Source organism: Sus scrofa, chromosome 7, assembly GCF_000003025.6.
Source record: "Sus scrofa isolate TJ Tabasco breed Duroc chromosome 7, Sscrofa11.1, whole genome shotgun sequence".
Lineage (NCBI taxonomy): Eukaryota > Metazoa > Chordata > Mammalia > Artiodactyla > Suidae > Sus > Sus scrofa.
Window position 1 is genome coordinate 80,614,330 of NC_010449.5, and position 24,889 is coordinate 80,639,218.

At 43.3% G+C, this 24,889-nt stretch overlaps 1 protein-coding gene across 1 annotated transcript in view; it reads left to right on the plus strand.

Annotated features, from left to right (window-relative positions):
- The window catches only part of AVEN (apoptosis and caspase activation inhibitor), a 192,784-nt gene that overhangs the window by 166,993 nt on the left and 902 nt on the right, over positions 1-24,889 (plus strand). Inside the window, 4 exon segments of the mRNA XM_021099909.1 lie at positions 14,197-14,267; positions 21,322-21,417; positions 24,123-24,249; positions 24,252-24,461. Coding sequence (XP_020955568.1) covers positions 14,197-14,267; positions 21,322-21,417; positions 24,123-24,249; positions 24,252-24,461 — 504 coding nt within the window.

A 24,889-nucleotide genomic window follows, 5' to 3' on the forward strand; every position in this document is an offset into this window, starting at 1 on the left:
CTCGAGAATTCCATATGCCACAGGGCAGCCAAAAAAAAAAAATAATAATAATGAGACAAATCAAAGATAATAGACTTTTTTTTTCTTTTTTGGCTCTTGTCCTTTTAGGGCCGCATCCGTGGCATAGGGAGGTTCCCAGGCTAGGTGTCTAGTCAGAGCTGTAGCCCCTGGCCTATGCCAGAACCACAGCAATGCGAGATCCGAGCCATGTCTGCAACCTACACCACAGCTCACGGCAATGCCGGATCCTTAGCCCACTGGGCGAGGCCAAGGATCGAACCTGCAACCTCATGGTTCCTGGCCGGATTCTTTTCTGCTGCGCCACTATGGGAACTCCTAGAGTTCTTAATTCTTTTTTTTTTTTTTTTTTGTCTTTTGTCTTTTGTTGTTGTTTTTGTTGTTGTTGTTGTTGTTGCTATTTCTTGGGCCGCTCCCGAGGCATGTGGAGGTTCCCAGGCTAGGGGTTGAATTGGAGCTGTAGCCACCGGCCTACGCCAGAGCCACAGCAACGCGGGATCCGAGCCGCGTCTGCAACCTACACCACAGCTCACGGCAACGCCGGATCGTTAACCCACTGAGCAAGGGCAGGGACCGAACCCACAACCTCATGGTTCCTAGTCGGATTCGTTAACCACTGCGTCACGACGGGAACTCCCTTAATTCTTTAATATATGAAACTTGGGTATACATTTAGCCAGTAAACAAATTGAAAGCAACGTTATGGTCCTTTTAAAAATATATTTCTTTTTTTATTGAAATATAGTTGATTTACTGTGTTTCAGGTGTATAGCAAAGTGTTTCATATATACAGAAAAATTTTTTTCCCTTAGCGCCCACAACATATGGAAGTTCCCAGGCCAGGGATTGAATCTGAGGCACAGCTGTGGCCTCTGCTAGATCCTTCAGTGCAGGGGTCAAACTTGTACCTCTGCAGCAACTTGAGCTGCTGCAGTCGGGTTCTTAACTCACTGCACCACAGTAGGAACTCTGTATGTATTTTTTTATTCTTTTTCATTATAGGTTGTTACAAGATGCTGAATATACTTCCCTATGCTATACAGTAAGTCATTGTTTATTTTATATACAATAGTGTGTATCTGTTAATCCCAAATTCCTAATTTCTTCTCCCCCTTTCCCCTTAGGTAACCATAAGTTTGTTTTCTATGTCTGTGAATCTGTTCCTGTTTTGTAAATAAGTTGTGTTACTTTTAAAGATCCCACATACTGATATCATATGCTACTTGTCTTTTTCTGGCTTATTTAACTTAGTATGATAATCTCTAGGCATTTCCATGTTGCTGCCAATGACATTATTTCATTGTTTTATGGCTGAGTAATATTCCATATCTTCTTTATTCATTCATCTGTCAATGAACACTTAGGTTGTTTCCATGTCTTGGTTATTGTAAATAGTGCTGCTATGAACATTGGGGTGCATGTATATTTTCAAATTGAAGTTTTTGTTTTTTTCGGGATATATGCCTAGGAGTGGAGATTGCTGGATCACATGGAGACTCTATGTTTAATTTTTAAAGGAACCTCATACTGTTTTCTGTAGTCAACTTCCCATTCCTGATAGAAAGGCGTTCCGACATTCTCTCGCAAACTCCTCAGTACTCTCTGAGGGTGTGCTTTGAGCCATCTGCTTCATCATGGGATTACAGTGTTTGGGGATTTTAATTATTTAACAGTGACCTTGATGGAGAACTTTAATTTCAAGAAGAGGTAGAAAATACCATGTTTGAGAGACATAAGTGGTAGGGATAGATTGACCTTCAAAAAAGTACCCAATGCAGGAAAGAAAATGGAATAGTAAGGAGGAATGGATGCAGGCCGGGAAGTTCAGGGAAGGTTGAACTCTGCTTTGGGACCAAGTTACTGAAAGTTTTGCAGTGACCTTTGAAAGGAGACTGTCATTGTCCTGGTGGGACTGTGCTTTCTCTGTCCTCCTGCGCGGATGTGTGTGCAAGTGTGTGTTTGAATCTGTGAGCAGCCTACACATACAGGCTGTTTTCCAAATAGTGATCAATTAGCATTGACCCAGCTTTGCTTTCTCATCTACTGCCTCTGGAAATGATTTGTATGTCACTGCAATGTTGTGGATAGGACCAGAGGGAGATCTACTGCTTCAGGTATTAGACTTGGAACTTAGATTGTGGGTACGATGGTTTCATCCGCTGTGATAACCAACAAAGTCAACATTTTGAGTGTCAGGTTATAAATAAAAAACAAGGAAGCTGTAAAGGTGGACTCAGCCTTTCGTGAGGAACACCATGAGTGAATTATTTTATGTGTATCTATGTGTGTGTAAAACAAGAAAGGGAGAGAGTGCAAACCCTTCTAAAACTTTGGGGAAGGGATTAAAATTTTTTTTTAATTTCTTTTTTTTGGGGATATTCTTTGTTTTTTGGTAGTTCCCTCTTTTGTCTTGTTCAATACAGGATTTGAGAGCAAGGAAAGCAAGTATAGCGTGTCTTCTCTCTGTCATTAGCACCCAGTCAAGCTTGGCACATGCTTGTGCTAAAAAAATGTATGAAGAATTAAAAAAAAATCTGATAAATTTAATGACTGGGTACCCCCAAAGTTATTATTGCTTAACTTCACATTATACCCATTTCCCCTGACAATGGTTTCAAGCAGTGTTTTGGTAAAAAGGCCTTGCATTTTGCTGGAAACTAGAATTTTATCTCACACTTAACTTCATAACAGAATTGGGGAAAAAAGTTGAAAGGCATGTTTTGTCTAAAATTAATTTTAATTACAGTGTGAGAGGTTTGGATGTTATAAGTATCTCACTGAAATCATTGGCGACAGCTCATACCTTGGTGAGTACAGTCACTAACTAGCAGCTGACCCTTCCTAACTACCTACCTCTTGAGTAGGACCCCCTGGTAATCTGTCAGAGTATAGTTGCTTCCCCACCTCATATTCATTCTCCCTTTTTCTCTTCAAACCCCTGATTGTTCTCTGGGTACACAGCCAGCCACCTGGGAAGAAATGAATTATCCTGCATTTTTTGTGGCTTGATAAAATGATAGATACAGCTCTGGCCAAAAGAGGAATAATGGAAATGTTCTCTGGTAGTTTCTGGAAAACTTGACAGATGGTGCATGCCTTTTACCTCTTTTTCTTCAGCTCTTCTTCCATCTTGCTGTCTGGAAATTTGTTGGTATAGTATTATTGAATTAAGTTGTGTCACTCTGCTCAGACTGTAGCCTAACCAAGGCCCTCTCCTGAGTGGGAAAAGGTCCTTTTTCGGTTCAGGTTTGTGTAGCCAAGTAACGAACCTGAAGTTGAGATTGTTGCTACACAGGCTTAATTCAGTGGCCAAAAGAATGGAGAAGTGAGAAATGAGTTCACAGATCAGCTTCTTGCCCATGCGATGAGAGGTGTTTGATTTGAAAAGTAAAGACAGGAGGGAGGAGTGAGGCTAATGATAGGGAGGCATATGCATTAGTCTGTGGGGAAGGGGCAGGGCTTTTAAGAAAGTGGGGTGCCATCCCCTTTTATCATTTTTTTGTTCCTTTATGTCTAGTCCTGGCCACCGGTAGGTGTGTCATTTAATGTGCTAATGTAGTAAAACCCAAGTATAATAAGATGCTGTTGGAGGTCAGATTCATAGCCATCTTGGTTCCAGCTGGGTCTCTGTGGTTTTTGTTTTCCTCTTCCTATAGCTTCCTTTCTTATCTCTGGACCCTGTGACTTAAAGATAAATGTTAACTCCTGTTAAAGGTGAGGGTTGGCAGGTTTGAGCAAGGATCTGACCCTGGCTCTGGCTGCAGTAGCAGCAATTCTGCTCATCATCTTGGATCATGGCAAGAAGGGCCTCCATAGGAATGGCAGAGCCATGAGCTAGAAAGAGCCTGAGCCTTTGACCACCTAGGTCTCAACTTCATTTAATTGACAGAACTAGAACCTTTTATCTAGTCTGGGCCATAATTTTTCAGGTCTTTGTTACATGCAGCCAGACTTAACCCTCACTGACACACTATTTTACTACAGATAAGTTCTAGGATCTTATGACTTCATTGTCCATCTGAAGATTAATGTGTGTATATATATATTATATATATAATTTGCTTTTTATGGCTTCACCTTTGGTGTGTGGATGGTTCCATGCTGGGGGTCGAATCAGAGCTGCAGCTGCTGGCCTACACTACCGTCGAAGCAATGAGGGATATGAGCCATGTCTGCAACCTACAGCTCACAGCCAATGCTGGATCTTTAACCCCCTGAGCGAGGGCAGTGATTGAACCCTCATTCTCATGGATACTAGTCAGATTCGTGACCCACTGAGCCACAATGGGAACTCTTGAAGATTAATCTTTATATTCTTTTATTCAGCCTCATCTAGATATTTGCTGTCATCTTGGAGTATTGTGCCAAAGTTTGATGTTGGCCTTGTTTCTGAAAACAATTGATATGAAAAAGTTTACCAGATTGTCTACTGTAGTCCAGGATTAATATGGGATAATGGCCAACAATTTGGGGGGAAACAAGCTACATTCTAAATTCCAGAATGTCAGCATCATCCTTGCTCATAAAGCCTAGAACCCTATATGGTACCTGAATGTATTTGGTTTTTCCTTCAGCATAATCTTTGCAGATGGGGAGGCTACTTTTTAGGGCCATTGGGAAAATAGGCACATCCTATTATGTAGTGCTCAATGTGGATATTTGATGCTCAGGGGCCTTTGGGACCCCACAGCCGGTGAGAAAGCTAATTATAAGTCACTATTGAGCAGGAAGAGAGAGTTATCTTACCTCTTGTTCTTTTGGTTCAACCTAACTTTTTTATGCTACAGGGGCTTGTGTAGTCTTCCTCACAAAGACCAAAGGGGTAGCTATTGTTTTAGGATAAATATTGGAGTACTTGTCATCTGCACATAGAAAGGGTCATCTGCAGAAGCTAGAACATTGGGGGTGGCAAGGACTTTTTATATCCTATAGGCTGAATGGTGGATCATCTCTGGATTGACCTCTGTCAGCTTGTGGACTTAGGCTCTACCTTGACCTTCCAAATACGCCATCTTGCTTGGATGAGCTAGAGAAATCCAGAGAGAAGAAAGGGTACGTTTCATTTTCTCTAGCAGCCATTGTGTTGACCACTGGAATATACTCTCTTTCTATGAAAATTGTGAACTTGTCAACCTATAAAGTTTGTTTGTGATTTCCAGGACATGGGGTTCTGGTTGTGGGAATATTCTAAGGACAGTCGGGAGGCATAAAGAAAGGCGCTCATGATAAAGAAGAACCAGGAAAATGAGCTTAAAATGAAGGACTCATGTAGAAACAGTGATTCATTCCTCTTGCTTTCTAGAGTGACACCAAGCAAGTGGGTTTCCTCTTGCTTTCTAGAGTGACACCACAACAGCCTGGGCCAATTTATGCAGAAAAGATCTAGATATCTAGGACACACGTCCGTTGTGGGAACTGCCACTCCTGAATCATTGGAACTGAAGTGTAGGCGTGGGCACGTTTTCTGTCCTTCACACTCACTCTTCATATACATCTGATCTGTATTGTTGAAATTGAAAGTCTTTGCAGGTTTCTCTTTGCCCAGAAAAGATTGTTCCTTGTAATCTCCCTTAACTTCCACTGAAGAACTTAATGATCATGTAAGTTCTTTTACTTGGCCCAAAGCTGATGTGGCTGAAAGGGTCAGCCTAAAACTCAAAGCTGTTTTATCTCTGACTAGTTTTTTGAACATCTTTTGGTATTGTGGAATTCTAGCAAGCTTAGGGTCCACTTTGTCACTGATCATGAGACCTGTGTTAGACTTAGTTAGAAGCCTGGTATCGTATATATGGTGGCAGTTAGTCTATCACCTTGATTTCTCTGATGCTGTCACTATTAGAATACTCAGAGTTCTATTAAAACACTCTTACTGTTAAAAGTACTTATTTAATGGAACCCCTGAAATGATTCTTTCCTAAATGAGGAATTCTTTGAGTTTGGACTTTCATGTCTTCAAACATCATCAACATACCAACATAGCAAATAGCAATACTCAAGATATTTCTTGAGTATCTGTTTTTGTCCTAGGGAATTCAGTTGAGAAGCTTATAGAAATAATGGAAAGAGTTTTATTAGTTTTAGGTATGATAATAAATGTTAGGAGCCAAGAAGTTTTGGTGTCCAGCTGTTAACTGGACTGGTTGGTCAGGTCATTGAGCCTCTCTAGAACGAAGGTTCTTTATTGCTTTATGAAGTGAGAATTAAAGTGAATGACATCTGGTGTTCCATTTATTGAGATCTATGGATGTTTTGTCTTAAATGAATTTTGAGAAGAACTTTGCCCTTAAGAAACTTTAGCTTTTTCCTAGATTTCCTTACTTCTGTTTGGGCAGTTCCAAAAATAACATGTGCTATTTGTAATCATGAAGGAAAATTCAACTGGAAAATGTACTATGCAGCAAGGAAAGGTCTCCTTCAATCCTGCCCTCTGAACAAGAATCATTTTTAAAATAGGTATATAATCATTTCCACTTATTTCTATGCATGTATTAGTATTTTGCTATATATATATATACACACACACATATGAATGTGTATATATTTAGTATGTGCATTTATGTATATGTATCTTATCCATGGTAAAACTTGATTTATTTCATGTAACAATTGAGACAGTGGGCATCTTTCTATGTCAGTATATACAAAGCTACACTGTTTTTTCACATTGAGTATAATTTACATGTAACATTAGTTTCAGGTGTACAATATAATGATTCAATATTTGTATATATTGCAAAAATCACCACAGTAAGTATAGTTAACATCTATTACCATACATAGCTACAATTTTTTTCTTGGAATGAGAACTTTAAGATCTACTCTCTTAGCAACTTTGAGTTATGCAATACAATATTATTAACTACAGTCCTCATGCTGTGCATAACACAAACTACTGAATTTTCAAAATGACCCCATAAGGCATCACTAATTGAATATTGGAAACACACCAAATATGCATTTTAGCCAAAATTTCAAGTGTTTACATTATATTCCACTGAAGCAAAAGCTAAATATCACTGTAATAAGATGGGCATGCTTGAGTATATAAAAAAAAATCTGAAATTTCAACAAAGCTATTAAAATTTTATTATAAAAGTTTTTGAGTTCCTGTTGTGGCTCAAAAGAGTTAACAAATCTGACTAGCATCGCTGAGGATGCAGGTTTGATCCCTGGCCTTGCTCAGTAGGTTAAGGATCTGGTATTGCCGTGAGCTGTGGTGTATGTCACAGATGCGGCTCAGTTCCTGCGTGGCTGTGGCTGTGGTGTAGGCCAGCAGCTACAGCTCTGATTCAGCTGCTAGCCCGGGAACCTCGTATGCTACAGGTGTGGCCTAAAAGCAAAAAGAAAAAAAAAAGTTTTTAGTAGCCCAGGTATAATTTAGACAGCATACAGCCATTCTCACTTCCCACCAGGGTCTGCTGATAGCATGTTCTTGCAGTCACCACGCCAGACTACACATTTGTGATACTAAATAGATGGTAGCTTGGCTGAGGTAGGTGGAGGAACTAGAATGGTTCTGCCAGAATAGAATACTGTGGAGGGTATTGGTGCCCCTCATAGTTAAACTTTGTCCTCTCTAAGAGTGACTAGATAAAGGCTAGGTAATAGGTTAGGTAGACATCTCATTAACCCCTCTACTTGGATATTTGTTTGATGATCATGACTTTCATTGAAAGACCTCCCCCAAATTGAAGTAGTATATGCTGCTTTTTTTCCAAATTCTTTCCCATTATGGTTTATTACAAGATATTGAATATAGTTCCCTGTGCCATACAATAGGATTTTGTTGTTTATTTTATATATAGTATTGTGAATCTACTAATCTGAAATTCCCCTACCCCCTCTGCCATTTTGTAACCATAAGCTTGTTTTCTATATCTGTGTCTGTTTTCCAAATAAGTTCATTTGTATCATTTTTAAAGATTCCACATGTAAGTGATATCATATGGTATTTTTCTCTTTCTGACTTACTTCACTTCGTATGATAATCTCTAGGTCCATCCATGTTGCTGCAAATGGCATTTCATTTTTTATGGCCAAGTAGTATTCCATTATGCATATATACCACATTTTCTTTACCCATTTATGTGTTGATGGACACTTAGGTTGCTTCTATGTCTTGGCTATGGTAAATAGTATTGCAATGAACATTGAGGTGCATATATTTTTTTGGATTGGTTTTCTCTGGATATTTGCCTAGGAATGGGATTGCTGGATCATAAGGCAACTCTATTTTTAGTTTAAGGAACCTCAGTACTGTTTTTCATTGTGGCTGTAGAAGCCTGCCTTCCCATTGTGGGGGAGGGTTCCCTTTTTCCACACCCTCTCCAGCATTTACAATTTGTAGACTTTTCGATAATGGCCATTCTGACTGGTGTGATATGATATCTCATTGTGGTTTTGATTTGTATTTCTCTAATAATTAGCGATGTTGAGCACCTTTTCATATGCACTGTGCACTGCTTAAAACATCCTTTCTGATTATTTTCAGAAGGATACTTAAGATCACATATCTCTAACTTCCTAATTTTTGTTGCTTTATACAATTAGTTGATGGGAAAAAGAAAAACGATCATTAATTTTGGTTCCAGAAATGTGAGAGTAGGGCAATGTCATTGACTTCATAGATATAACAGCATTGTTTCAGTATCACCTGCATCTTAGCTTTCATTGCATGTACCCCAACTTCAGCATTGTTGCTGGAATAGGATGACATGGGGCTTTTTATTATGTAGGAAAAATGTGAACTCTCAAGTATATCAGTTTTGTTTAAATCCTCTCCCTGTCTTTTTTTTTTTTTTAAATCAGATTCTGGTGAGTAAATTAATAAACACTCATTGGATTTAGCAGGCCTACTATTCTGATATTCTTATTTGTAGAGGAGAATATTATGGGATTTTCTTGTTGTTGTTCAAGCAGCCTTTGTAAGAGGCACTGGCTGCTCCATGTATTGTTTGAGGATATGACATGAGAACACAACAAGGCAGTTCCACAACCTCCTCTACAGCTTGACATTAGTCTTTGGCTGAAGGAGGAAAGTGCTATACTTCTTTTGTGCTTTCTGGTTCTGTTCATTACACTGTGATATAATGGCTTTCTGAACACACAGCTGGTGAGGGTGATCAAAACTTGGAACGCTTACTGACTCTAAGACATATTTCATTGTGTGTGTTCCATTGTTAACTGCAGGTGGCTGTTTCTGTTCTTCACTGGTTTGTGTTCTGTACATCTTCACCCGGATTCATCATATTAGAGTGAGAGACCAGGAACTCTCGGCAAGCGAATAAAGAAGGAACAGGGTGCATTGTGAATGCACCGTGCTGTCTTATTTATAAAAGGTCTCCAACTGTTTCTGCACATCCACATGTCTGATGTACAGAGTATAGGAGTAGCACCTTTGCTAATGCCACCTTTGTTTTTGTACAGGTCTCAGTATAATTCAAGAAGAATTTGATAATGTGTTTTCCAGAAGTACTCTTGATTCTAGGATTCCTAGTTTTGACAAGTCTGGACACATTTTCATCTTCAATGAGAGGATGAGGAAGGTTGCCATTCCAGCTTGTTTTTTTTTTAAAATCAGCCTCTATGTGCTTTTTTTTTTATTAGGGTTTTAAAATTGTGTTGTTTTGAAGTTCGATTTCTGTAATAAAATGTGCTTAAAGTTATCTTATTTTTTCTCAAACATTTTCTTCTTTGTATTTTTGTGTGTGTAAACTTTATGAATCAAAAATGACTTCATGGATGTCACTCTAATGTTATAGTTTTCCCTATTTTTGAAAATTTTACATTGCAAAATCACAAAATCTGTTAACTCCAAAAGTTAACCTTTTTAAAAATGGTCTCTTGTTTTTCTGTTTGTTTGTGTTTTCCCCTCTCTCATAGTTTTCTCTTATCTTGGTCTCATTTCCTGATACACCTCATGGTGTTTGTTTTCTGCTTTTTAGGGCCCCACCAGTGGCATATGGAGATTCCCAGGCTAGGGGTCCAATCAGAGCTACAGCTGCCAGCCTATACCACCGCCACAGCAACGCAGAATCTGAGCCGTGTCTGCAACCTACCCCACAGCTCACAGCGACGCCGGATCCTTAACCCACTGAGCGAGGCCTGGGATCGAACCCGAAACCTAGTCCTAGTCAGATTTGTTTCTGTTGGGCCATGAAGTGAACTCCCACCTGGTGGTTTTTAATGAATTTGGGGGCACTGTGTATAAAGTAGAGTAGAGATAATTCTAGGCTATTGATAAAGTCATCTTCCTTCCAAAAGACTTATTTTTGCTTCTTGGGGTGAGAATCTGAGATAGCTGGTTAACTGCTTTGCCTGACTTTGTGAGGCTGGCCTATTCCTCCTTCATCCCAGCTTCTAAGATGTAGTCATTGGGGATCCCACTTGACTTGAGCTTGCTTTTCCAAAACTCTTCCTCACCTGTGTGCCCTGAGTTCCAGTTTTTGTCCACCCAGGGCCATAAGACTAGCAGAAACTCTGCAGCTTCACAACTTCCTGGTTGTAACTTTATGCTCAGCTTTTCAATTACTCGGCACCACCTTGGAAACTAACAGATGCCTTAGAGGGAAAGGTAGTTCTAAATATTAGACTTAACTCCTTGTGCTTCTCTTCACCCTGGGACCTTTGGCCCTCGCATCCTTGCTGCCTCGGTAGCTCTCTAATGTCTTCAGAGAGATTATTTTTTGGGCCCAATGTTCCTACTTATTTTCAGCAAGAGAATTGGTTAGCGATAAGCTATTTAGCCGCTCTTGGAGTCTTACCTGTCTTTGATGTTAAATATTCATATATTAAAAATAAATACATATGGCATGTCTTGTTTGCATTACTGTTATCTTGTATTGACTACATATTATAGGATCTGTTCAATCATAGGATCATTTGTAATATAGAAGTTCATGAATGCCAAAAAGAATACTTATTAAAAAGGCATTCAGCTTCTTTATAAGCAAGTTTCAAAAATCTGCCAAATTATATTTTAATTTATTCATGATTTATTTCATATATATTAGCTGCTTGCATTCCTCATTCTCATATCTTTCCTGTTTACCTACTAGGTGGTTTTGTTCTGGTTAATTTGCAAAAGCTTTTTTTTTTTTTTTTTTTGTCTTTTTGGTTGTTGTTGTTGCTATTTCTTGGGCCGCTCCTGCGGCATATGGAGGTTCCCAGGCTAGGGGTTGAATCAGAGCTGTAGCCACCGGCCTACGCCAGAGCCACAGCAACAGCAACGCGGGATCCGAGCCGCGTCTGCAACCTACACCACAGCTCACGGCAACGCCGGATCGTTAACCCACTGAGCAAGGGCAGGGACCGAACCCGCAACCTCATGGTTCCTAGTCGGATTCGTTAACCACTGCGCCACAACGGGAACTCCTGCAAAAGCTTTTTGTATGTAAGTGACAGGCTCTTTGCTTATATGTGCTACAAATGTTTATCATCAGTAAATATGGCTGCTATGTTTTAGGATTTTTTGAAGGTTTTTTTTTTTTTGATAGCCTTTCTGTAGTGCTTTTAAATATTAATATTGCACAGATGTTGATAAGGAAAGTACCCATAATCAGAAATACATACATACACACAAACATTTGTATATCCACATGCAGAGTTAGTCTTTATTAATTATATTATTCAAGTCCTTTATATCACAAAATTTTTGAGGGGTCATACTGATTTGCCAATAACTAGGGGTAGTGATTTCACCATTTCTCATGATAAATCAAAGGGTTCTTGGTCTTTTTTATCTTGAGTTTGGTCTTGTCAGGTGTTATAATGTTGCAATCCCTGTGTTTTGCAAATAGTGTGGGTGTGGTAGAGGTTCAAATTTTATCTTTGTCTCTTTAGTTTGAAATTCTTTAGTTCTTTTTCCCCTCTTTTATTTATTTATTTTTTTGCTTTTTAGGGCTGTACCCACGGCACATGGAGGTTCCCAGGCTAGGGGTCCAATAGGAGCTGTAGCCGCTGGCCCACGCCACAGCCACGTGGGATCCAAGCTGCATCTGTGACCTACATCACAGCTCACAGCAACGTCAGATCCTTAACCCACTGAGCGAGGCCAGGGATTGAACCTGCATTCTCACGGTTACTAGTCAGATTTGTTTTTGCTGCACCACAGCGGAAACTCCCTTTTCCCCCTCTTTTAAGTTGGAACCAAAGAATGGATTCTATGATGAAATAACCTGAGAGGTACATAGGAGGAGGAAGTGGGCCTGTACCTGCATCTTAAAATATAAATAGGAAATGAATGAGCAGAAGTTTGTGGGTCTTCCAGACCAGGAAGAAGGATTAAAAAATAAATGAAGCTGCAGGAGTTCCCGTCATGGCTCAGGGGTTAACAAATCCGACTAGGAACCATGAGGTTGTGGGTTTGATCCCTGGCCTCGCTCAGTGGATTAAGGATCTGGAGTTGCCCTGAGCTGTGGTGTAGGTCACAGACGTGGCTTGGATCCTGAGTTGCTGTGTCTGTGGCATAGGCCAATGGCTACAGCTCCCATTCGACCCCTAGCCTGGGAACCTCCATATGCCAGGGTGTGGCCCTAGAAGACAAAAAAATAAAATAATAAAATAAAAAAATAAATGAAGATGTAGACTGTTGCTTTTGGAATGGATTAGCAATGAGATCCTGCTGTGTAGCACTGGGAACTATGTCTAATCACTTATGATGGAACATGAGAATGTGAGAAAATAGAATGTATACATGTATGTGTAACTGGGAAAAAAATTGTATTGGGGAAATAACAATTAACAAATAATAAAAATAATTCAGTGCTGCAAGCAAAATCAATCAATCAATCAATAAATAAGGATAGGGAGTTCCTGCAGTGGCTCAGCAGGTTAAGAACCCAACTAGAATCTGTGAGGATTTGGGTTCAATCCCTGGCCTTGCTCAGTGGGTTAAGGATCTTGCTCAGTGGGTTAAGGATCCTGGCAATGAGCTTTGGTGTAGGTCATAGACGTGGCTCTGATCCCGCATTCCTGAGGCTGCTCTGATTCGACCCCTAGTTTGGGACCTTCCATAAGCCGCTGGTGTGGCCATAAAAAGAAAAAAAAAATGAGGATAGGATATAAAATGAAGCATGTTTAGACTGTGAAAAGAAGATGACTCTGGAGTAGGAAGTCTAAAGAAACAGGAAGTAAATATGGGTTAATGAGATAAGAGAATGTTTTGCAGGACCCTAAAAACTAGATAGAGAAACAATTCTTTTATTTTTTTATTTTTACTTTTGTCTTTTCAGGGCTGCACATTCGGCATGTGGAGGTTCCCAGGCTAGGGGTCGAATTGGAGCTACAGCTGCTGGCCTTCACCACAACAACGCCAGATCCAAGGCTGCGTCTGCCGCCTACACCACAGCTCATGGCCACACCAGATCCTTAACCCACTGAGTGAGGCGAGGGATTGAATCCACGTCCTCATGGATATGAGCCGGGTTCGTTACTGCTAAACCACCACCACAGGAACTCTGAGAAATAATTCTTTATTTATAAATTAGCTGTTCTTAGTGCAAATAACCAGATAGGTACACATTTTACAAAATTAGCCTTGTGACAAAGCTTGCTGTACAGAGTCATCTGTCATGCTTGTTTATCTTGATTCATTTTCCTTTATTCCAAGAGCTCAGAGCAGTGCACCCTGATTCACATTTACTAATCTAATGCACATTCTTCGTGTTCTATTTTGCACTTGACATTCTAAGTGAGTAATTTTTGGAGTGATGGTTGAGGTTGGTAACCTCACCTCAAAGAGATATTTTAAGTCTGTCATATTGTGGATCAATCTAGCACTGCTTTCCTTCAGGTCTGTTTTTCTCCTTCATTTTCTGCTCTGCTTCCCCCCAGTCATAAATCGAAGTTTCCTGCATATATTAAGCAGATGAGATGAAAACATGCTACATATGGGTAGATGGCCATGTATGCAGGCCTGGACTGTTGAGTTGTCTAAAAGCATGTAGGATTTTGACTTATTGAGAATTGAATGAAGCAGTTGCCAACAGTATTTTCAAGTGCCCGCCACACACAGATTGCTATGGAAAGATGTAGAAGCCAGACCTTCTACGAAATGATGTCACTAGTTTGCAATGGTTGGCACTTCAGAAATGGCACTTTTACTCCCAAAGGGAAATTCAGAGAACTGAGTGTTTTCCTTTGGCTTTGACATAAAATTGTATGGTCTTTCTATTCCAGGGGACTCCTTCTCGCAGTTCCGGTTTGCTGAGGAGAAAGAGTGGGATGGTGAAGCTTCATGTCCCAAACAGGTAAGGTAAAGCTTTGTCTTGAATGTGGATTGGCTCTTTTCAGGACTGAAGACCAGCACTTTTTTTTTTTTTTTTTTTTTTTTTGTCTTTTTGCCTTTTCTAGGGTTGCTTCTGTGGCACATGGAGGTTCCCAGGCTAGGGGTCTAATTGGAGCTGTAGCCACCAGCCTACGCCAGAGCCACAGCAATGTGGGATCCAAGCTGCATCTGCAACCTACATCATAGCTCACGGCAACGCCGGATCCTTAACCGACTGAGCAAGGCCAGGGATCGAACCCTCAATATCATGGTTCCTAGTCGAATTTGTTAACCACTGCGCGACGACGGGAACTCCAAGACCAGCACCTTTTATGTTATTCTTGAGATGGAATCCTTGCGTAGGGAGGAGCCTAGGAGTTCATGGACAGTTTAGTCTCAGTTACCTAAATTGCTCAGAAAGTTTTTTCAGGGAGCTTAAATTATGTAGGCCATTAAAGCTGGAGTTGACCTTTATACCTGGCCATCTGTGTGGACCGCTCACGTGGTTCATATATGACTCGAGTTCATATAGACAGGTTTCATGGATTACTTTGCCACTTGGCGGCCTTCCTTTCTTTTTTCCTTTTCTGTGAAAATTCCCCTTAGGTTTGAAAATTAGTTTTTTTTTTTTCTCCCACACTGTTTTTGGTGGTAGGTAAGAACATCCTTAGCTTTATCTTTTTAAGTAACTCTTCTTCTATAATTAGAGAATAAAGCTATACAATAAGAACAGATTTCATAGAAGTCTTTCAGGGAATCCATAAAAACCCACATACTCTATTTGTATTCCTGCCATATTTTCTTCCCAAGGAGTTTTGATGATTCACCGACCAAGATTTCACAGATTCCTTTTTCCTTATGAGAGAAGACAGGTATTCTTAAGCTTTTAAAATGCACAGAGGCTGCATGAGTAGTGGCTTGTCATAGCTCCCCTGACTTCAGGGCTAGAGTGCAATCTGATACAGACAGCATGACCAGACAGCGTGCCCACAGCTTCAGGCAGGAGACCGAGCAGCAGCCCTGAAGGGTATGGGACAGCTTCCTCCTCCCCATGCTGCTGTCAGCTCAGGACACACACAGTAGGTGGCTCACGCCCGCAGGTGGGCTGGTGTTAGGTTTAGTTGTTTGGGATGGACATTGATTTATTGGGGGGGGGTACTGACTGTAAAACAGCTGTCTGTCCTCTTCAGAAGAGTATGCATTATAGTACAGAAAGAGTTGGAAGTTAAAAATACATGTCTCTGCTTAGAGTGTAGGTTTCAGAGACACACACCCGAGTCTCTTTGGCTGTGTACCTGAGTTCAGTTTCGAAGTCTAACTCATTGAAAACAGGTGAACAGACATCCTTACAGAATTCAGTGAAAGCCAGACAATTCACACTTAACCTCCTTTGAACCATGTTGGTTCTCAGAACACTTCAGTTACCCTGAGAGCTTCAGATAATTCTAAGGTTCTTTATTCATCCGAACACCGAGCACTTGTTCCTTATTAGGTGCCTTATTAGACACAGCATATTGGAAGATGAACGAGAGAGACTGTGCTTGTTCAATGCCCTAGGCTCCTTGCCTTAGTTCAGTGGCTAATGTATAGTAGGTGATTAGCAAATATTTATATGACAATTGAAAGGCAGTGCAACATAAAGTAAGTGGTATAGTAAGTGAATGAACAGAAGTCTGTGGGAGAAATCTGCTTTGGGCTGGAAGTGATTGAGAGTAGAGACATGGACTAAAGATCATTTGAATGGGCCTTGGTGGATGAGGATGGTTCTTGTAGGTCTGGTCGGGGAACAACACAACGCTGAGATCTGGAAGACCAGGCTGTGCTCAGAGACAAGAGCAGAGCTGGGGCATAGCTGGAGTCTGGTATTCTTTTTTTTTTTTTTTTTTGTCTTTTGTCTTTTTTTTTTTGTTGTTGTTGTTGTTGTTGCTATCTCTTGGGCCGCTTCCACGGCATATGGAGGTTCCCAGGCTAGGGGTTGAATCGGAGCTGTAGCCACCGGCCTACGCCAGAGCCACAGCAACATGGGATCCAAGCCGCGTCTGCAACCTACACCACAGCTCACGGCAACGCCGGATCGTTAACCCACTGAGCAAGGGCAGGGACCGAACCCTCGACCTCATGGTTCCTAGTCGGATTCGTTAACCTCTGCGCCACGATGGGAACTCCTGGTATTCTTAATAGAGGAAGTTTCAAGAGTAGGTCTGGGCCACTTAAAACCAGCAGTCTGGGCATCATTTTCTTTTGGGGGCAGCTTAGCGTGTAAGAGCATAGAATTTAGAGACACATGGCTGAGCATAAATCCTTGCCCTCAGCTGTAAAATGGAACTAAGAATAAAATATAACTCAGATTTGTAATGAGGATTAAGTTAGATCCTAAAGCAGACCCCTCTGTGTAGTTCCTGACATCTATGAAACACTCAAAATTAGCGCTTATTACTACTGTTACTTGTTAACAGAGGTTTTGTTGAGTGAGAAACTGCAAATGACTAGATGTGACCTTGGCAATATTGGGAAGGAGGGACCAGGGAGCCAGGGGCAGGAGGCAGGGAAGCCAGAGAAGGGTATTATGTTGTGTGAATGGGGGCAATGAGGGACTGAGGGTGTGGGGCCGTGAGAGTGGAAGGTGGTTCCCCTACAGAGGGGACTTTGGCGGAGGTTGAGGTAGATTGTGTCACAGGTCAGATGTGAGACATGAGGACAAGAGTGATTGGCAAGGGCTCTGAGCTTTCTCACATGATGATGAGGTGAGTGGTGATGATTGATGGAAGCAAAAGAAGGCAAGCTTGGGAGTTCCCATCATGGTACAGAGGAAATGAATCTGACTAGTATCCATAAGGATGCATGTTTGATCCCTGGCCTCGCTCAGTGGGTTAAGGATCTAGTATTGCCTTGAGCTGTGGTGTAGGTCACAGATGCGGTTCGGATCCCGTGGTGCTGTGGCTGTGGTGTAGGCTGGCGGCTACAGCTCCAATTCGACCCCTAGCCTGGGAACTTCCATTTACCATGGGTGCGGCCCTAAGAAAGGGGGGGGGAGGCAAGCTTGATTTTGAGTATCTTGGGTTGAGTTGATGTAGTAGTAGGACACATCCCATATTCATCATTTCGTCCTCAGAACTGTTTTGTTTTCCACTTTTCCTCCTACTTTATTTTTGCTTACTTGAGAAAAAGATGACAAGAATTTTATGTGTATATATATATATAATTGTATATGTGTATGTTTATTCCTCATGTGCTACCCTGTCCCCAGTGTGACCAGGACATTGGACGACAAAGACTGACGGTGGTGGTGGGGTGGTCCTCAAAGGGCATCCTGACAGGAAGAGCCCAGTGGCATGGCTGTGACCCCACCTTCACGTCTCTGCAGCTCATGTGCAGGGTGAAGAGGACTTGGTTTGCCCCCACAGGGGCATTGGGGCCTTAGATCCATGAATAGGGTTTGCAGATTTGTCCTTTAGACACTGTGGGGACATGTGAGGAGGGCATGGGTGGGAGGAGAATTTCTTAGGGTGGGTAAAAAAAGAGATTTATTATTATTATTATTATTTTGCCTTTTTCTTGAGCTGCTCCCGCGGCATATGGAGGTTCCAAGATTAGGGGTCTAATCGGAGCTGTAGCCACCAGCCTACGCCACAGCCACAGCAACACGGGATCCAAGCCACGTCTGTGACTTACACCACAGCTCATGGCAACGCCAGATCCTTAACCCACTGAGCAAGGCCAGGGATCGAACCCTCAACCTCATGGTTCCTAGTTGGATTCGTTAACCACTGCGCCACGATGGGAACTCCAAGAGATTTATTATTATTATTATTTTTGTCTTTGGGCCTTTTCTTGAGCCGCTCCGGTGGCATATGGAGGTTCCCAGGCTAGGGGTCTAATCGGAGCTGTAGCCACCAGCCTACGCCACAGCCACAGCAACGCGGGATCCAAGCTGCGTCTGTGACCCATATTACAGCTCACAGCAATGCTGGATCCTTAACCCACTGAGCAAGGCCAAGGATTGAACCCTCAACCTCATGGTTCCTAGTCGGATTCGCTAACCACTGTGCCATGATGGGAACTCCAAAGATTCATTATTTTTTAAAAAATCCCTTGAAGCTTTTCTGTCATTCTGTTTTCCATTTTTGATGACTAGTGACTTACATATTCAGTAGAGCTTCCTTGAGCACTGCTGAGCTGGGCGATACTCTGTACTTCCGAATGCCTGGTTTCTACAGGCACAGATGCCCTGGCCCACCCCCCAGAGTCCAGTTCTGAGCGAGGCCCCAGTCTCTGCATCATGGAAGCTTCCCAGCTGACTCCGAAGTGTTGCTTGATTTGGACGCTTCCTCTGCCAAGCGTATCTGTGGTCCCCGAGTCCCAAAGGAACGTGGACAGCGAGTCTGTAGCCCCCAAAGGTGTAATGTCTGATTTAAGGCTGAGAGTGGGGTTTCTAGCAGTTCTTTTCTTACCAAATGGTGTCCCTTTACACAGACACTGAGCCTCAGAGTCTGGTCAGGATCCTAGATGGGGAGGAACCTTCAGGATTAGGTGTGCTGTGCACAGACCGAGTGCTGTGCACACTGATGGCAGAGAAGTAGCCAGGGTGGGGGAGACTTTGTCCTGATGGTCAAGGCTGGCCTCCCCCCACCAGCCTCAGAGTCTGCATGAGAAGGAGGCACTGGGGTGGCCAGGTTGCATATTCCAATTGTAGGTGGCTGTCAGGGTCGGCCATGTGGCTGTGGGGGTGGGGCTCCCCAGGCAGAGATGACCCAGCCGTTCTTCTATAACACGTAGCAGACGAGTTCATTCACAGCCTGTTTTAAAATTCACACTTTACTATTACTATTCACTTCATCCCACTTTATTTTTATGTCTATTGTCTGTCTTTTTAGGGCCACACCCAAGGCATATAGAAGTTCCCAGGCTAGGGGTTGAATGGAAGCTGTAGCTGCCAAACTACACCACAGCCATAGCAACTCGGGATTTGAGCCACGTCTGCGACCTACATACAGCTCACAGCAATGTGGGATCCAAGGCGTATCTGTGACCTACACCATAGCTCATGGCAACGCCAGATCCTTAACTCACTGAGCGAGGCCAGGGATCGAACCCGAATCCTCATGGATACTAGTTGGGTTCTTTACCACTGAGCCACGACGGGAACTCCCACTTCAGCCCACTTTCTGGCTAAGGTCTTCTGTGTTAGCCCTTTAGGGGACAAACCAGTGACAGAAAAGGGAAAGTCTTCTTACACAGCGGCGTTTAATGGCAGGTTTGAGGCTATGGGACTCCCGCAAGGAGGCAGGAGAAATCACTGTGCTGGGCTGAAGTGTTTCGAGGGCCTGTAGGAACAGTGCCCTGTCAGCTGAGCTTGGATGGGATGGCGATTAGAGACTTGGGGAAAGGGGACACTGCAGTGGTTGAAGGTCCGTCACTCAGGACTGGGCCCAAAAGCACATATGGGCCGTTCCTTGGATCTCAGACTTTTCATTGTTCACGGTACACTTTTAACCACGTCACACATGATGCAAAACAGGGGTGGAAGTTTGGGCATCTCTAGCCAGACCCCAGCACATCTCACCGGTCCTTCTCCAGAGAGCAGAGGCAGCAGGGGGGTGAGTAGTTAGCAGGCCTCCCTGAGGGAATGTTCTTGCTCTTTCATAGGCTGAAAGCAGGGGGTCTATCCGGGTGACTTTGCAGATACCTTGGCAGTGGGAAGGGTGAGATTGCCAGTTTGTGATGTGGGGACTTACCCAGGTGTTGGGGAGCCCACCTTTCTGATGGTTTGAGAGAGTTTTTCCAAACTTTGAAGCAGAGACTGGCCATGCTGGCCTTGATTAGGTACTTGATGTACTGAGGGCAGGACTGAAGCAAGGCCTGCTCAGGGACAGAATTTCACACTCTCTTGTTGGGCTTTGTTATATTCTATCCTGTTTCCTAAAAATGCTGTATATTTTTTTAGATGTGAGTTCCTTTTTTTGCAGGGCAAGGGACCACATCATTCCTGCCACAAGGCTGCCAACGTTGCTTGGCTTAGAGCTAGCCACCTACAGAAATTTTCAGGGGGTCCACCGAAAAGCTCTGTTGTTTCTTTTGATCTGTGTGAACCTCTGTCATGGGGCTCAGGGGTTCAAGTGGGCCTGGATTTAGTGTGGGGGCTCACCCTGAGAGCACTAGGGTGATGCCCCACCTCCAGTCATAAGAAACCTCCTGACCCAGAACATCTGTACAGTGGAATCAAGATTAGACCATATGACCCCTGGCTTTTCTTCTCTAACTCGAAGTCAGTGACTGTAGCCTAAGACACAGTCCTTCCTGGGCCTGTGACAGTCCTTGGTTGATGAGGTGGTTGGTGGTGTCTGCCTCTAATGTGGTCATTGTACCTGCCTGTTAGTTGTGTCCTTCTCTTGGGACACAACCTAGAAGCAGCTGTCACGTAGTCATCTGGGGTGTTGTCTCAGTACCCTCAGTTTGTGAGGCCATTGCCTAGATAGGACTTCGCCTCTGTGAGTGAGAAGGGCGTCAAAGGGAGTTTTAGTGTTGGCCTCACACTAGAGTCCTGCTAGCAGGGGGGTCAGCTTCCATCCTCTGCTTTCTGGTTGGAAGAAGAACGTATATCACACGGGTTCCTTTGGCTCTGCCTGGCAACCCTGTCTCACTTCCTAGCCCCTTTTCCCTGCCCTCCTGCAGCCCAGCCATCTGGATTTGGGGGAGATGTCCAATCAGATTCCTTTACAGGCTTTGAATTTTTACCCTAATTCCAAGAGTGACCATGGTTTCCAGGTGACCGTGCAGGGTCGATGCAAAGTGATCACTACCTGGCGGCTGCCCTGACCGCCTGAGCTGTGGCTGAAGAAGATGGTCTTGGGTTTGCTTATCTTCATGCAGAGATGACAGACATAACCATATTGAGTGTGATTTATGATCTGATTACTCCCAGCTGAAAGTCATGGATGCTTTATTTAGTTACTTCCTATCATCTTGTGCTCTTTTATTTCTCAAAGGCCATAGGTAATCATCTCAATGGATCAGTCTCTATTTTTTTTTTAATACAGAATTCAGCGTTTTATGTGGACTGTGAGTCACTGGTTCGAGCCCTTCAAGAACTGCCTCTCTCCCTCCGACTCAATGTTGCTGCTGAATTGGTCCAGGTAAAAACCCTGACAGCATTCTGAAGCTGGTGTGGATGAGGGCAGGAAAAGAAAAAGAATGAAAAATATCCCCCTGCAGGATGTCTTAGACTCAGGTTATTCTTTCACAAAGTTGAAGGTTTTGTATCAGGTAGAATTTCATAAAGTTTTGAGGGAGGATGAAATACTTTTTCAAGGTTTTTTTTTTTTTCACTTTATATTTGAAACATTTTAAAAGATCTAATGAAACGGAATTGAATGAAATGTCGAAAGTATAGAGTCTGGCTCGTATTGTACTCAAAATGTTTATGAGCCAGGCTCTGGGTTAGGCACTCAGGTGATAGCAGTGAGTAGACAGACATGGTTTCTGCCTTAGGGGAGCTGAATCTATTGGGAAAGATGGATATTCATCAAATTATCAAATTTGGATAAGTCCTGTGAAGAAGTACTGTGTACTCTGAGAATGCGTTAATAGTGAACCTGATCTATCTTGGTGGGATTTCAAATGGCTTTCCTGACGACGTGACAGATGAGCTGAGATCCAAAGTACAAGAACATGTGAGTTGGGATTTAAAGAAGGATGACCCAGCTAATCTGCATCAACAACTGTGCTAATACTAATAACAACAACAGAATATTCTGGCTGCAGAATGGAGAGAGGACTTTACTAGAGGTGTTTATGGGCAAATCTGTAAACACCTGCCCATGCGAGAGTAGAGTGGATGAGGGGAGGCAAATTAGGAGGCTGTTGCCCAGTTCAGGTGAGTAATACTGTACTGGGGACACGATAATGATGGTAGAGATGGCAGAGAATTAGAATCTACCAAGGGGTGTACTACAAACTAAAACTAACAGGCCTTGGTGAAATTGAAATACTGGACATGGCAAAGGGGCAAGCAAAGGATTATTCTTGGTCCTCCAGCTTGTTCACCCCAGTGGTAGGTAGGAAGGGCAAGGTTTGGATTTTATGAGTTCGTGTTTCTGAGATACCAGAATACTGATAATCTAATAGAACCATGAGTATTAGTCAACTGGATGTAGAAATTTATACTTCAGAATTAAGGCTATAAATATAAACTTGGGAGACATCAGGGTAAGGGAGCCAAGAGAGGAGCCCTTGAACTGGCTGAGAGAGGAGGGGCCTGAAGGCTGTACCATAAGGAACTCTGAAATTGAATGGCAGCTTGATTGGGGGTTTTTAAGAAAGTGAAACCTTGGCCAGTACTAATTTTAAATGCCATCCGAGCAAACAGAATGGCTGACTGTGATGCTAAGCTTGAGCATAGCTGTGACTTGGTTACCCAGCCGACTGTTGTTTCTATAGCACTTACTCATCTCAAATCTACGGCAGCAAGTAGAATTCAGGGCTGGAGGACACTCAGGGGCAGGCAGGGATGTAGAGAGGATTTCGCTCCCCCTGATTGGGAATCACCCCGGGGCTTCTTTAGGAATGTTTGGGGTTGTCTTTGTGACTGGGTGAGTGCTCCTTTTCCTCTGGGTGTCCAGAGATGGTCAAAGTTTGCCATACCTGGTTTGGTCCTACCGAATGAGGAATGGTTCACAGAACCCATCAGAGGAACATCGAGATGAAGGTGATGGGGACGGGGGCCCCAGGACTCCGGAGAGAAACAGAAGTGACGTGAGCATTTGCAAGTGAAGGATGTTGTGTCAGTGGCGGGCCTTAGAGGAAAGATTTAAATTGCAGTAACTTTGAAAACCCAGCTAAATAGTTTTGAAATCCACTCCCCTACCCCATGATGTAGGGCAGTTATTCTCAGCTGTGTGTGCACCTGAGAATCACCTGGGGGAGTTAACAGACAAAAACCATGCCAGACACCCAACCCAGACCAACTGAGGGATCGCAGGATTAGAACATGGGCCCACATCCCAGCTTTGCCCTGCATGCTGACAACTGCCAGATGAGTATTTAAGTTTGTGCAAAACCATACTGTCCTAAAAGCCCAGAGGAGTCATTAGCAAACTGGATCTGCTCAGGATGCTTAAACGTGCAAAGAAGGAGATAGTGAGTGCCTCCAAGAGCAGCTAAATCTTCAGAACCTTCCCACTGATGCCAGAATAGTCAGCTCAGGCCTCCCTCAACTGTGGCTCTCAGACTTCCTTTACATTAGTCACCTGGGGAGTTTTTAACTTTATTAAATTATAACACGCGGAAAAGTGTACATATGAGTCTTTCTAATTTTATGGCCGCACTCACAGCACATGGAAATTCTCCAGGCCAGGGACTGAATCCAAGCCAAAGCTGTGGCAAAGCAGATCCTTTAACCCCCTGTGCCGGGCTGGGGATTGAACCCAGGCCTCCACAGTGACCCAAGCTGCTGCAGTCATTCTTCTTGGTCAATTTGTCCTTCACCTTATATATGTGTGCGTTTCAGTAGAGTGAATAGATCTGATTTGCTAATTCCCTCTCGGTGGCTTCTACCAATGCGTGCCTCACCTTCAGGCTTCAGTATACATTACCACAGACCCGTGGGACCGTCCCTTCTCAGGCCCGTGACAGGGACACACGGCTCTTTTGATTTCAGCTCCTAGCTGGGGTGGGCCCAGTGGGAAGATCATCAGGAAGGAGGGGTGCTGGGGCAGGCCCTGGACAGAGACCTTTGGTGAGCTTCCAACCCCACAAAGCCTGATGGCTTCCTTAGCTTTGTTTCTGTCAAGCAGACATGTCAGGACTCACATTTTAAACTGTTATTGTGCTTTCCTTTCAGACTGCCCTCCCTTTAGAGCTTCCTCAGGTGAAACCAAAGAGAAATGATGAGGCCAAGGGACTAGGGATGCAGTTAAAGGGGCCTCTGGGGCCTGGAGGAAAGGGGTCCATCTCTGAGCTGAAAGCTGCCACTGCGGCTGCCCCAGGTATCCGGGTAAAGACAGCCCAGGACCGGGCCCTCAGAAGCCCGGTTCCCCACTGCACTCTGCAGATCTTTTGGAAGAAGAACTAGATCTGCTGCTTAATTTAGATGCACCTGTAAAAGGTGACATCTCATCAGACCAGACGTCTTGGGACCTGGAGTCCGAGAAAGGGGGCCAGGTGGCCCAAGAAGAAAAAGGTATGGCTTCCCTTTCATTCCTCATCTTGACTCTGGTGTTTTCGTGAGAGTAGCCTCCCCTCCGTCACATCCCCACACATCGCCACCGGTGTCTGCCATCGATCTGGCCTGGTCCGTGGACATCCATTTCTGAGCTCACCCCTCTCCTTCCCCCTGAGCTGACCTTTCTGACAACATCACTCTCACTCAATAGACTGGACTTCTGAAGCCGCTGCCTGCCTGATGGCAATCTTAAACCCGGGGCTGCAAATTGAACTCGTGCTATAAAAAGGCATTTAGATACCTGTGGCCTCAGCTGTGCACCAGCAGAGCTTTGAATCGACTGTCTGAACACGCCTGTTGACCAGCTCTGAGGGCTTCTTGCTGTTATCGATTTTTTTTTTTCTTTAAACAAGGAACACTACCTCACTTGTGCATGTGCTGTGAGA